General features: G+C 71.6%; 3 protein-coding genes across 3 annotated transcripts; 1 reads left to right on the top strand and 2 right to left on the bottom strand.

The window, feature by feature from the left end:
- Nucleotides 1–138: 138 nt before the first annotated feature.
- Nucleotides 139–1,988, bottom strand: LOC142360310 (translocon-associated protein subunit delta-like). The gene is made up of 6 exons (XM_075412488.1): nt 1,890–1,988; nt 1,602–1,720; nt 1,444–1,518; nt 1,268–1,357; nt 1,104–1,169; nt 139–621 (listed from the first exon to the last, which is right to left on the bottom strand). The coding sequence occupies exons 1-6, from the start codon at nt 1,942–1,944 to the stop codon at nt 517–519; spliced, it is 510 nt and encodes a 169-aa protein (XP_075268603.1). The 5' UTR covers nt 1,945–1,988; the 3' UTR covers nt 139–516.
- On the top strand, nt 1,943–6,762 carry LOC142360309 (isocitrate dehydrogenase [NAD] subunit gamma, mitochondrial-like). Its single transcript, XM_075412487.1, is given in 16 exon segments — nt 1,943–1,955; nt 1,997–2,320; nt 2,516–2,748; nt 3,318–3,359; nt 4,001–4,098; nt 4,189–4,301; nt 4,384–4,444; nt 4,538–4,670; nt 5,480–5,613; nt 5,696–5,798; nt 5,873–6,019; nt 6,290–6,338; nt 6,341–6,383; nt 6,508–6,568; nt 6,669–6,709; nt 6,711–6,762. Coding segments are annotated over 16 exon segments (1,632 nt in total). The 3' UTR covers nt 6,748–6,762.
- Nucleotides 6,763–6,897: 135 nt separating this feature from the next.
- LOC142360307 (SRSF protein kinase 3-like) lies at nt 6,898–11,475 on the bottom strand (the record flags this gene model as incomplete). The annotated part of the gene is given in 18 exon segments (XM_075412485.1): nt 6,898–7,082; nt 7,317–7,409; nt 7,561–7,581; nt 7,584–7,629; nt 7,726–7,833; nt 7,975–8,072; nt 8,371–8,476; nt 8,478–8,605; nt 8,948–9,074; nt 9,371–9,396; nt 9,508–9,667; nt 9,995–10,101; nt 10,214–10,268; nt 10,270–10,302; nt 10,389–10,476; nt 10,555–10,663; nt 10,757–10,875; nt 11,386–11,475. Coding segments are annotated over 18 exon segments (1,699 nt in total), but the record flags the coding sequence as incomplete, so codon positions are not given.
- Between the last annotated feature and the right edge of the window lie 272 nt (nt 11,476–11,747).

Here is an 11,747-nt window from a genome sequence, read left to right as displayed (position 1 = left end):
CTGTCCCTGGTGACATCACCCCCGCCGGGCGCTGGGCGTGATGTCATCAGCCCCCCGGACGCCCAGGTCCCCTCTGGGATGGAGGGGGGGGGGGCACCCCCAAAGCAGACACCGGGAGATGGGGGGTGGGGACACCTTTATTGGGGGGGGGCGGCGTCTGGGGCCATCCCCCGGGCAAGAATCGCAGGGGGGACCCTTGAGAACCCCAATTTTGGGGGCTAAGGGTAGACCCCCCCCTCCGCCAGTCTGGGGTGTCCCCCACGGCAAAGACACCCCCGACTTGGGAGGGGGGGCTCCCCCGCTTCTGGGGGCTCCCCCGTTTCTGGGGGCTCCCCCCAGCCAGCCATTCCCACTTGGGGACGACCCTTCAGCCCCCCCCCCCCACGTTCACGGTGCACCCCACAATGTCTTTATTTTGGGGGGGGGGGGCAATTCTGAGGGCACCCCGCTCCCCCCCCCCAAGACCCACCGACCCCTCAGAGAGCCGGGTTTGGGGGGGCCGCGTTTTGGGGGGGCCTACGCCTGGATGCTGCTCTTGGTGCTGAACGCCAGGTAATAGACGACCAGGCCGATGGCGGCCGCCACCACCTCCGTCGACACCCAGGGACCGTTCCAGGCACCCTGTCGAGACAGCACGGGGGTCACTGCTGCCCCCCAAAACCCTCTCGTGCCCCCCAAATCCTCCTCCCACTCTCCAGCACCCCCCGGCCCCCCCCCCAGCGGCACGCCTAAACCCCGCAGGGCTCCGCTAGCTCCACATCCATCCCCAACGCCCACCCCAAACTCCCACCGATGACCCTCGAAACCCTGGGACCCCCCCAAAACACCCACTCCAAGACCCTGCAGATTCCCCCAAAACATCAGACACCCCCCTCCCCCGACCCTGGGGACCCCCCAAGTCCCCCAAACTTCCCTTCCCAGCGGAGAAGCAGCCAACGGCAGCAACAGGCTCAGGTCCTCAAAGGACTCTCCCAACACACCCAAACCACCCCGATTTCTGCCCAAAACCCTGTGCGCACCCCCAGCCCCAGCCCATCTTTAAAGGCAACCACGCCAACGACACCCCCAAAGCCACAGGGACCCCCAAAACCCCCTCAACTCACCCGATGGTCCACGTTGACGGTGAAGAGCGGTCGGATGTGGGAGACGTCCTCGTTATTGCGCTGAGCCTGGGGATCCGGGTAGGGAGGGGGAGAAAAGGGGGCTCAGAGCCAGGCTGGGGGAGCCCCCCTCCGAGGGACCCCCGCCACGCCGCGGGGGGGGCCACCTTCCGCAGGGCGCTGTACGACTCCTCATCGAAGAACTTCACCTCGTAGGTGCCCGACTGGGCGCTGCGGTGCTCCAGGCTCCAGGAGACCTGCGGGGGGGGAGCGGAGAGCGCTGAACCCCAGCCCCCCCCCCTCCCTGCGCCCCCAGCCCCCCCCTCCGGGGACGCCGGCTCACCTGGTAGCGCCCCACGTCCTGCCCCCGGGTGACGGGGAACTGCTTCCCGTTGACGTCGGCGTAGAGAGCCACGTTCTGCGGGGGAACGGGCGGCGGTGGGAGGCGGGGGGGGCCCCGGCAGCCCCCCCCCCGCCGCCGCCGCCCCCGCGGGGACTCACCTGGGCGCCGTTCTTGCAGGCCAGCGAGATCTCCACCACGAAGACGCTCTCGGAGGAGATGACGGCGTCCGAGGTGGTGTAGTACGAGGGCACGATGGTGGGCTCGGGGCACTGCTCGCCTGCGGGGGGGCCGTGAGGACCGGGCCGCGCCGGGACCCCCCTCCCCGGCCCCCAGGACCCCGCCCGCCCGGCCCCGGCCACCCGCCACAGCCCTGGCAGGACCGCAGCGCGCCGGGACCCCCCCGCACCCGCGGGGCCCCCCGCCCGCCCCGCAGCGCCCGCCCGTACCCGCGCCGCCGAGCGCCGCCGCCAGCAGCCCCGCCAGCACCGCCAGCGCCGCCATGACTGCCGGCCGCACCGCCCTCCCGCCACAGACCCGCGCGGCGGCCAATCAGCGCCGGCAGCCGCAGCCGCGCGCCCAATCAGCCCCGGGAGGCGGGCCGCCGCGAGCGCCAAGGCCAATGGGAAGCGCGCTTTTCTCTTCGCGGGCGCCTGCCCCACGCGCGACGTGGCCCGGCCGCCGCCGCTGTCGCCGCCGGGGGGCGTGGCCAAGCCGCGCACCTGCGCAGCGCATCCCCCGGCCGGACAAAATGGCCGCGGCGACTCATGTGGCGCGGCAGACAGCGCCAGAAAGGGCGCGGCCCCGCCCCGGCGCATGCGCAGCGCGCCCGCCACGAGCCCTTCGTCTCGGCGTTTCCATGGCAACCACTACAGGCCGGGTCCGCGCTCTCTCCTCCGGTTTTAGTATTTTTTCGCCCCAAAGCGGGGATGAAAGCGCGCCTGGAGTAGGTGCTCTGCGCACGGGCGCCGCCGGCCCTGGACAAAATGGCGGGCGGCACCGCCTCTCTCACGCCCGTCTGAGGGAGCGCGCGCGGGGCGGCCCTACGCATGCGCCGCCGCTCCGCGCCGCCCAGGTACAAAATGGCCGCCGCGACTTCTGTGGCGCCGCCGATGGCGCGAGGGAAAGCACGGGGCGACGAGGATAGGCGGGACGTCTCGCGAGATCTCGCGCCCCGCCAGCCCCGTCCCCGGGCGGTGCCGACATCTCGCGAGAGCTTGGCGGCGACCATCGTGGGGAGCAGCCATGGCGGCGGCGCTGGCGGCGGCGCGGCGGCTCTGGGTACCGGCCGTGCTGGGGCCGCGCCCGGTGAGTTCCGGGGCGGCGGGACGGCCCCACCGCTCGCCGGGCCCCTCGGGAGCTGGGCGGCGGGCCCCGCGGCGGCGGTGGGCGGGCGGGCTACGGGAATCTGATTGGAGGCGGTGGCGCGGCGGGGCGGGACTAACCGTGATGCAACTCGGGGTCTGATCGGCTCTCACGGTGGCACCGCCCGTGCCCGCGAATGCTGATTGGCTGTACGCTGAGCGAGTGGGCGGGCCGGGCCAGCGCCTTCCTCGCTGATTGGTGGTTATTTCTAGGGAGGTTGGTCCGTGAGCCCGTACTGCTTTGCGGGGGTGACAAAGGGGGGGGGGGGGGTCGGTGCTCAATCCCAGAATCCTCTGCGGTTGGCCGAAAGTTGGGGGGGACCCAGGCGTCCGGGTGCCCCCCCAGGCAGCCGCTGGTGACCCCCGGGATCCCCCAGCTCAGCCCCATCTCGGGGCCGGGCAGACCCTAATTAGCAGCAGCCGCATTAGTGATGAAGCGTCTGGGCTGGCCGAGGGGCCCGGGGCCCGTGGGGGGGCCCTGGCGCCCGGGCAGTGACCTCTCCCTCCCCACAGGCCTGGATTTCCCATGATTCCGAGCGTTGCCACCTCCCGCCCGTAAGTGCCCTGTCTGGAGGGGGGGTGTTCCCCCAACCAGTACCCCAGGGCCCTCTAACACTCAGGGTGGGCAGGGAGCGGGGTCCTGGGGACCATGGGGTGCCCCATCTCTTGGGGTGGCGGGTCCCCAAACCCACCCTGGCCCCTCTCAGGGGCGGGGGGAGTCTTGGGGGCCCCCCTTTGGCCTCTCTGTTGAGGCTGAGGCTTGGCAGGGGCTGGGAGCCCCCCCGCCTTGGGGTGGGGGGTTACACAGGGTGCTTGGGGCCCGTACAGGAGGAGCATGCTGTTCTTGCTGCGTGGATTTGGGGGGTGGGTTCGGGGGGCCCTGACGTTGCCCGGGGGGCTCCCTTCCCTCTCCACCCCCTCCCCATTTGCCGGCACCGTGACTAACGGCCCCCGTTTCTCCTCCGCGCCATGGCCGCCCGCCCCTGCAGCAGCCCAGCATCGTGAGTATGGCCAGACTGGGGGTTGGGGACCCCAAATGCATGTGGGGAGTTGGGGGGGGGGGCATGCATGGGTCTGCATGGCAGGCGCCCGGATGCCTGGGTTCCCCAGGCAGGGGGTGGGGGACGTGGGGGCCAAGGAGGAGGGGGACAGGGGGGCCTGGACACCTCGGTCCTCACCTGCCGGTGCCCCCACAGCCTCCGCCTGCCAAGTACGGGGGCCGCCACACCGTGACACTGATCCCCGGCGACGGCATCGGCCCCGAACTGATGCTCCACGTCAAGGAGGTCTTCAGGTGGGTGCCCCCCTCCCTGCACCCGGCAAGGACCCAGGTGTCCGGGCCCGACCGTGGGACCCAGGCGTCCGGGCCGTTCCCCGCCCCCAGGCACGCCTGCGTCCCCGTGGACTTTGAGGAGGTGCGGGTCAGCTCCGAGGCGCCCGAGGACGACGTGCACAACGCCATCATGGCCATCCGCCGCAATGGCGTCGCCCTCAAGGGTGAGCGCGGGGCTGGGGATCCCCCCCCCCGGCAGCTTGGGGACACCCTGACCCCCCCCATCTGCACCCCCCCCTTCCCCAGGGAACATTGAGACCAACCACAACCTCCCGCCCAGCCACAAGTCCCGCAACAACCTCATCCGGTGAGAGCCACGGGGCGCTGGGGGGGGACTGGGAGCGGTGGGAGGGGGCGTGGCCGAGGGGCGGAGCCTGACCGGCGTGTTGGGGCGGGGCAGGACCAGCCTGGACCTGTACGCCAACGTGATCCACTGCCAGAGCCTGCCCGGGGTGGAGACGCGGCACCGTGACATCGACATCCTCATCGTGCGGGAGAACACCGAGGGCGAGTACAGCAGCCTGGAGCATGAGGTGGGCGGTGCCCGCGGCCACGCCCCGCCTCACCACGCCCCCGAAAGCCACGCCCCCTGCCAGGGCTGCTTATTGCATTGCCCTGGCTGCCACGCCTCCTGCAGCCTGGCCACGCCTCCAGAATGCTGCGGCCCAAAGTTGACTGGGCTGCGCACCCTGCGGCTACGCTGCCTTGCCACGCCCCTGGCTGATGGCCACGCCCCAGTGATGGGTATGCTGCCTTGGCCATGCCCCCTGGCTGATGGCCATGCCCCAGTGATGGGTATGCTGCCTTGGCCACGCCCCCTGGCTGATGGCCACGCCCCAGTGATGGGTACGCTGCCTTGGCCACACCCCAGTGATGGGTATGCTGCCTTGGCCACGCCCCCTGGCTGATGGCCACGCCCTAGTGATGGGTATGCTGCCTTGGCCACGCCCCCTGGCTGATGGCCACGCCCCACTGATGGGTATGCTGCCTTGGCCACGCCCCCTGGCTGATGGCCACGCCCCACTGATGGGTATGCTGCCTTGGCCACGCCCCCTGGCTGATGGCCACGCCCCAGTGATGGATACACTGCCTTGGCCACGCTCCCTAGGCAGTGGCCACGCCCCATCTGAGTACAGCCTTGGCCACGCCCTCAGGTGATGGCCACACCCCCTTGCTCCTAACCACGTCCCCTGCATGCTGGCCACGCCCCCAGCGGCTGGCAGCACCTCTTTGGCCACACCCCCGGGGGTCAGGCCCCACCCTCGGCCTGGTTGGTCTCTGTAGCCCCGCCCCCGCGCCTGGCCCCGCCCCCGGGCCCCTGACAGCCCCCCCCCGTCCCCAGAGCGTGGCAGGGGTGGTGGAGAGCCTGAAGATCATCACGGCCGGGCGCTCGCGCCGCATTGCCCACTACGCCTTCCGCCTGGCCCGCGCCGCCGCGCGCCGCTCCGTCACCGCCGTCCACAAGGCCAACATCATGTGCGTCCGGGGGGCGCGCGGCGGGGGGCTCCGCGGGGCCGGGGGGGGCCACACGCTGACCCCCCCCGCCCCGTCCCCGCAGGAAGCTGGGGGATGGCCTCTTCCTGCAGTGCTGCCAGGAGGTGGCAGCTGAGTACCCCGAGATCAGCTTCCGCAGCATGATCGTGGACAACACCACCATGCAGGTGGGCCCCGGCTGACCCTGCCCCGGTGCTCCCGGTAGCCCCAGCAACCCCCAGTAACCCCTCCCCGTCCCCAGCTGGTGTCGCGCCCGCAGCAGTTCGACGTGATGGTGATGCCCAACCTCTACGGCAACATCGTCAACAACGTCTGCGCGGGGCTGGTGGGGGGCCCCGGCCTCGTCCCCGGCGCCAACTACGGCCACGACTACGCCGTCTTCGAGACCGTGGGTCTAGGGGGGGGGGGGCCTGACCCTGATTACAGCCGCCATGGGGCTGGCGGGGGGGGTCGGGGTGTTGGGAGGATCCTGATGGGGGGGGCTGCGGGGTCGTGGGGGGACTGGGAGCACTGGGAAGGAATGGTGGGGCCTGGGGAGGTGGGGAGGACTGGAGGGGGAGTGGGAACGCTGGCGGGGGGGGCTCTGGGGGGCGCTCCGGGGACTGGGGAGGTCCCCAGGGATGCGGGGGTCTCCTCAGCCTCCCCCCGTCCCCCCCAGGCGACGCGTAACACGGGGAAGAGCATCGCCAACCGCAACATCGCCAACCCACGGCCGCCCTGCTCGCCGCCTGCATGATGCTGGACCACCTCCGGTGGGCGGGGCCGCAGCCGAGGGGCGTGGCTTAGAGCGTGGGGCGGGGCTTCAGAGGGGTGGGGGCTCTGTTTGCCTTGGGGGTGTGGCTTCTGACAGGGGCGTGGTCTCTGCCTCTCCCCCAGGCTGCACAGCCACGCCTCCACCATCCGCCAGGCCGTCCTTGCCTCATTGGATGATCCCCGGGTAAGTCCCACCCCTGCCTCCTTTTAAAGGCTCTGAGGCTTTACCCCCCTGTGGGTGGGGCCGGGACAAGCCCCACCCCAACGACTGACTCCGCCCCCAGACGCACACGCCCGACATCGGGGACAGGGCACGACCTCAGGGCTGTCCAGAGCATCATCTCCCACCTCTCCCGCGCCTAGGGCGGCCGCACCCCGGAGCACCCCTGACCGGGAGGGGCAGGAAGCCCCCCAGGTACCCCACCCCCCCTCGCTGCTCCCCAATAAAGCCCCCGAGGACCCCGCCTCCCCGCTGTGCCACGCCTTTATTCACACTCCCACTCGCGGGGCGGGCTAGGGGCGGAGCCAGGGGTGGCGCAGGCACTGGGCGGCCGTGGCGCGGCGGGCGGGCTCGAAGGCCAGCATGGGCCGCAGGAAGCGGGCGAAGGCGGCGGCCGCCCCCCGGGGCCACTCGTACTTCTCCTGCAGCACGGCCCGCAGCCCCCAGGGCCGCAGGTGGCGGATGTGGCGCAGCTCCCCTGTGGGGCGGGGCGGCAGGGGCGTCACCGTCGCGGTGGGACACGCCCACTCCACCAACTGGCCAAGCCCTCGCCCCGCCCTCTCCATAGTGGCCACGCCCCCTCCACATACAGTATAGCTCCACCCCCAAACCCCCCATTCCCCCGGGCTCCACCCCAGGCCCAGTCACCCCGCCCCCCCAGCCTCACCCCGCCCCCATCCCAGCAGTCCCCGCCCCCGGCCCCGCCCCTCACCGCGGCGGTTGAAGAACTCCCGGGAGTAGCGCCCGCCCAGCGCCACGTGCCGCGGGATCTCCCCCAGCAGCTCCATCACGTGGGCGATGTGGTCTGCAGGGCGGAGGATGTCAGGCCCCGCCCCGTGCCTCCGGCCCCACCCCTTCCTCCCGCTTGACTCTACCCACTGACCCTTCTCTGCCCGAGGCCCCGCCCCGCGAGGCCCCGCCCCCTCGAGGCCCCGCCCCCGCGAGGCCCCGCCTACCCTCATCCCGGCTGTAGTCCTCCCGGAGTGGGGCTCAAAGAGGTAGTCCCCCGTGGCCAGCTCGAAGGCCTGCGGGCAGAGCGGGCAGTGAGGGGCCGCGGGGCCGGCCGTGGGGCGCGCCGTGGGGCCGGCCGTGGGGTGCGCCGTGGGGCCGGGGCTCCTCACCATGCAGGCAGTGCTCCAGATGTCGGCGGGGGGCCCGTAGCCCGCCCCCAGCAGCACCTCCAGGGCCCGGTACTGCCGCGTCTGGATGTCCTCCGTGAAGTGCCGGTGCTGCGCGGGGGGCCAGCGCGTCGGCCCCTGCCCGGGGGGAGGGGGCACCCCCAAACTCCCCCGCCGCCCCCAGCCCAGCCCCCTACCCCCAACGCGCCGCTGACACCCCACCCCACCCCCTCCCCCCCGTCGCCCCCTCACCACCCAGCAGCCGTTGCCCAGGTCGGCGATCTTGACGCGCAGCTGGGGGGCACAGCGGGGGTCCAGGGGGTTCTCCTGCCCCCCTGGCACCCCCCCACCTGTGTGGGGGCAGTGGGGACATCAGCAGGGGCACCCCAAAGCCCCCCCCGAACCCACGCTGCCCTTAACCCCACCCCAGACCCCCCTTCCCCCCCAGTCCTCCCCTAGCCCCCCCGATATCCCCCCTCCACCCCAAACTGCCCCCCCAACCTCCCTCCTGCAACCCCAATGGCACCCCACTTCCGCCCTCCATCCCCCCCCGTCCCTCAATTTCCCCCACAACCCCAACTGCCACCCAAATTGTGCCCCCCCCACAACCCCCCCCCCCCATATATTCCCCTGGGGCCCCCCGCTGACCAAGGGGGGCGGGGGGCCCCCCCGAGCCCCCCGAGATGAGGGAGCTGGAGGTGGGGGTGAGGAGGGAGTCAGAGGCAGAGCTGGGGCTGGGGGACGCCGCAGGGGACCCCCCCCGAGGCGGAGGAGCCCCCCGAGAGCCCCTCGCTGGAGCCGCCAGCCTGCAGGGTGTGCACCCCCGAGGAGGAGGCGCCGCTGGGGGGGCTGCCCCCTTCGTCGGGGTCCGGGGCCGGTGCCTCTGCGGGAGGGAGAAGGCTGTGAGTCCCCCAGGTCAACACCCCAACTTCCCCCCCCGAACCCCAAGGCTCCCAGGTTTCCCTCCAGCCCCCCCCAGGACCCCCAAACAGCAGCCTCAGGGGAACAAAACCCGGTGGGACCCCCCCAGCCCCCACGGAACCCCCAAACCCACCTGCCAGGGTCCCCCAAAGTTATTCTTTGGGGCTCCTGCCCCTCCCAGGACACCCAACCCACCCCGTGGACCCCCTCACAGCCACCCCAGAGACCCCCGGGACCCCCGTTACCCCCCAGGAGACCCCAAGCGACCCCTGGGGGTCCCAGGACTCCCCCACCGAGCACTGACCGGCGTCATCGGGGGCCCCCAGGGACCCCCCGGTCTCCTGCAGCTGCTCCAGGTCCCGCAGGCGCTGGGCCAGGAGGCGGCTCTGCCGCCGCTGCCGCCGCCGCCGCTGCGCACGGGAGAGCCGCTCCTGCCGCGGGGAGCGGGGGGCTGCTGGCACGGGGGGCCCCGCGAGCACGGGGGGCGCGGGCGCAGAGCACCGGCGGGCTCACGCACCCCCAGGAGCCGCCGTGCAGGGGCCAAGGCGCGTGCGAGGGGACGCGTGAAGTCACGCAGGCGTGCGAGGCGGCACACGAGGGCGGGCAGGCGTGCGAGGGGACGCGTGAAGTCACGCAGGCGTGCGAGGCGGCGCACGAGGGGCTGCACGAGGGTGAGCAGGCGTGCGAGGGGACGCACGAGGAGGGGCCGCCAGCCCCAGACACTCACGGGGACGTCCTGCGGCGCGGAGCTCACTTTGGAGAGAAGAAGGGGGGGAAAAGGGGGATGAGACGCGGCCCCCCACACCCCAGGGGTCCCGGGGGTCCCGGCTCCCCTCAGCTCAGCACCGCGGGCCCCGGGGGTACCTGCGCTCTGGGGGGGGCCGCGCCCCCGGGCCCAGCGCGTGGCCTCGGCCGCCAGCTGCCGCACGAAGGGCTCGCCCACCCGCAGCAGCACGTTCTCCGGCTTGATGTCCGTGTGGATGATGTTGCACTTGGTGTGCAGGTAGTCCAGCCCCTCTAGCACCTGCGCCCCAACGCAAGGGGAGCAGCCCCAAGTCAGGGGGGGGCACCCCGAGACCCCTCCCTCACACCGACTCCTGCGGGGGCACACGGGGTGATGCTGGGGGGGATTTGTGGGGCTCTAAAGGGGCCACTTGGGGTCCCCATGGGGAGCAGGGGGAGGCCACAGGGACGCTCTCGAGAGAACACTTCAGGTTTCAGTGGGGATGTGGGCGGTGGCAGGGGGAGTTGGGGGACTCTCTGCAGGCCATTCGGGGTCCCACAAGGACACGGGGGTCCCCAGGAGGCAGCCTGGGGGACGTGGGGGGGATGTTGGGGGGGCCCCCCTCACCTGCCGCACGATGCTCTTGACACAGGGCAGAGGCAGCCCCTGGTAGTTGGACTTGATGATCCAGCGCAGGAGCTGGTGGCCCAGCACCTCCAGCACCATGCACACATCTGGGGGGGGGGGGGTCAAGGAGTGCCTGGACACCTGGGACCCCCCCAGGGATGCGGGGTCCCCCAACCCAGGACCCACCCCAGGGAGATGAGGGGGCCCCTGGAAGGATACGGACGCCGTTAACCCCAGAGATCTTGAAGTCGTCGATGAGCTGCACGATGTTCTCCCCGCTTGGGATCGCTGGGGTCGGAGTCACGGACCTGGGCGAGCACGGGGGGTTACAGGGGGTTTGGGGGCCAGGCGGGACTCTGGGGGTCCCCCAGTTCGGGGGGCCAGGCGCGCTCACACATTTCAGCAGCTTGATCTCATCCAAGGCCGTCTCGGTGTACTGAGGCGCGCTCTTCACCACCTTCAGCGCCACGAACCGCTTCTGCCTGTGGAGGGGACCCAGGAGTCCGGGGGGGGCCCCCCAGCCGCCCCCCCGTGGCGTCCCCAGGGGTCCGGCCACTCACCGTGTGTCCCAGCAGAGCCAGACGGTGGAGAAGTGCCCCCAGCCCAGCTTGCGCACCACGTGGTAGCGCCCGCTGAAGAGGTCCCCAATCCGCACGGGGTAGTACCCGCCTGGGGGGGCACGGAGGGGGGGGGCAGTCTGGCACCGGGCGTCTAGGTGCGCCCCGCCACCCCCCTGCACCCAGGCGTCTGCACACCCCCCACCTTTGCAGTAGTCGCGGGGGTCTTCCTGCTCCCCTTCGTCAGAGTCCAGCAGCCCGGCTGACAGCGGGGGCAGGGGACAGGGGGTCTCTGGGGACACATCCTCGGGGGGGCTTGGGGTCCTGGAAGGGGAGAGCCAGGCTGGGAAACCGGGCATCCGGGCTCCCCACACCCCCCAGCCCCAGGGGACCCAGGTGCCTGCGCCCCCCCCTCCCCAGTACCTGGTCCCCTCGAGGGTCTCCCCCGTGCCAGGGGGCCCATGGGGTGGTCCCACAGGGGAAAGGGAAGAGGCGGGGGAATGGTCCCCGGAGAGTGACGGGAAGTCCCAGAGGCCCCCCAGGCCAGAGTGTGGTGGGGTGTGAGGCGTGTTGGGACATCACCCCCCCGAAATAGAAATGACCTCAGGGCCCCAGGCACCGCAGGGTTAAAAATAGCCATGGCAGGGGGAAGGGTGGCCCTGGGAATGTGCCCCCCCCACCCCCAGGAAAGGGGGGTCTGCTTGTATCGCCCGGTGAACAGGGACACCCCAAAAGCTCCAACCCCCCCCAGTGGTTCTCCCCACTCCATAAGGGTCACAGGGGGCTCTGGTGGGGGGTTGTGACCCCACTGCCCCCCCTCGTATCGCCGCTCACCGGGGCAGTGGTTTTCGTTTTTTGTCCTTTTTGCGTTTTTTCTTCCTCCTTCCTGCATCTGGGAGGGTTGTTGGGGCGTCACGGGGGCCCCTGCACCATAGGCACCCCCATGTTCCCCCTTAGCCCCAAGATCCACCTTCTCCCATCAGACCCCCCCCCCCCCAGGGCCGGGAATCGCCCATTTCTCCTCAGAACCCCTTTGGGAACCCCTTAATCCTTCCCACAGGACACCCCGGCCCAGAAACCGCTTGTTTCTTCACAGAAATCCCATCGGAATCTGTCAAAATCCACCGCCCGGAGGCCACCCACCCCCCCTCCAGTGCCACGACCCCCACTTTGTTCTCCGAAAACACTCCGAAACA

The sequence above is a fragment of the Opisthocomus hoazin genome, unplaced genomic scaffold (assembly GCF_030867145.1).
Source record: "Opisthocomus hoazin isolate bOpiHoa1 unplaced genomic scaffold, bOpiHoa1.hap1 HAP1_SCAFFOLD_289, whole genome shotgun sequence".
NCBI classification, from domain to species: domain Eukaryota; kingdom Metazoa; phylum Chordata; class Aves; order Opisthocomiformes; family Opisthocomidae; genus Opisthocomus; species Opisthocomus hoazin.
This window is presented reverse-complemented; position numbering and strand designations above follow the sequence as displayed.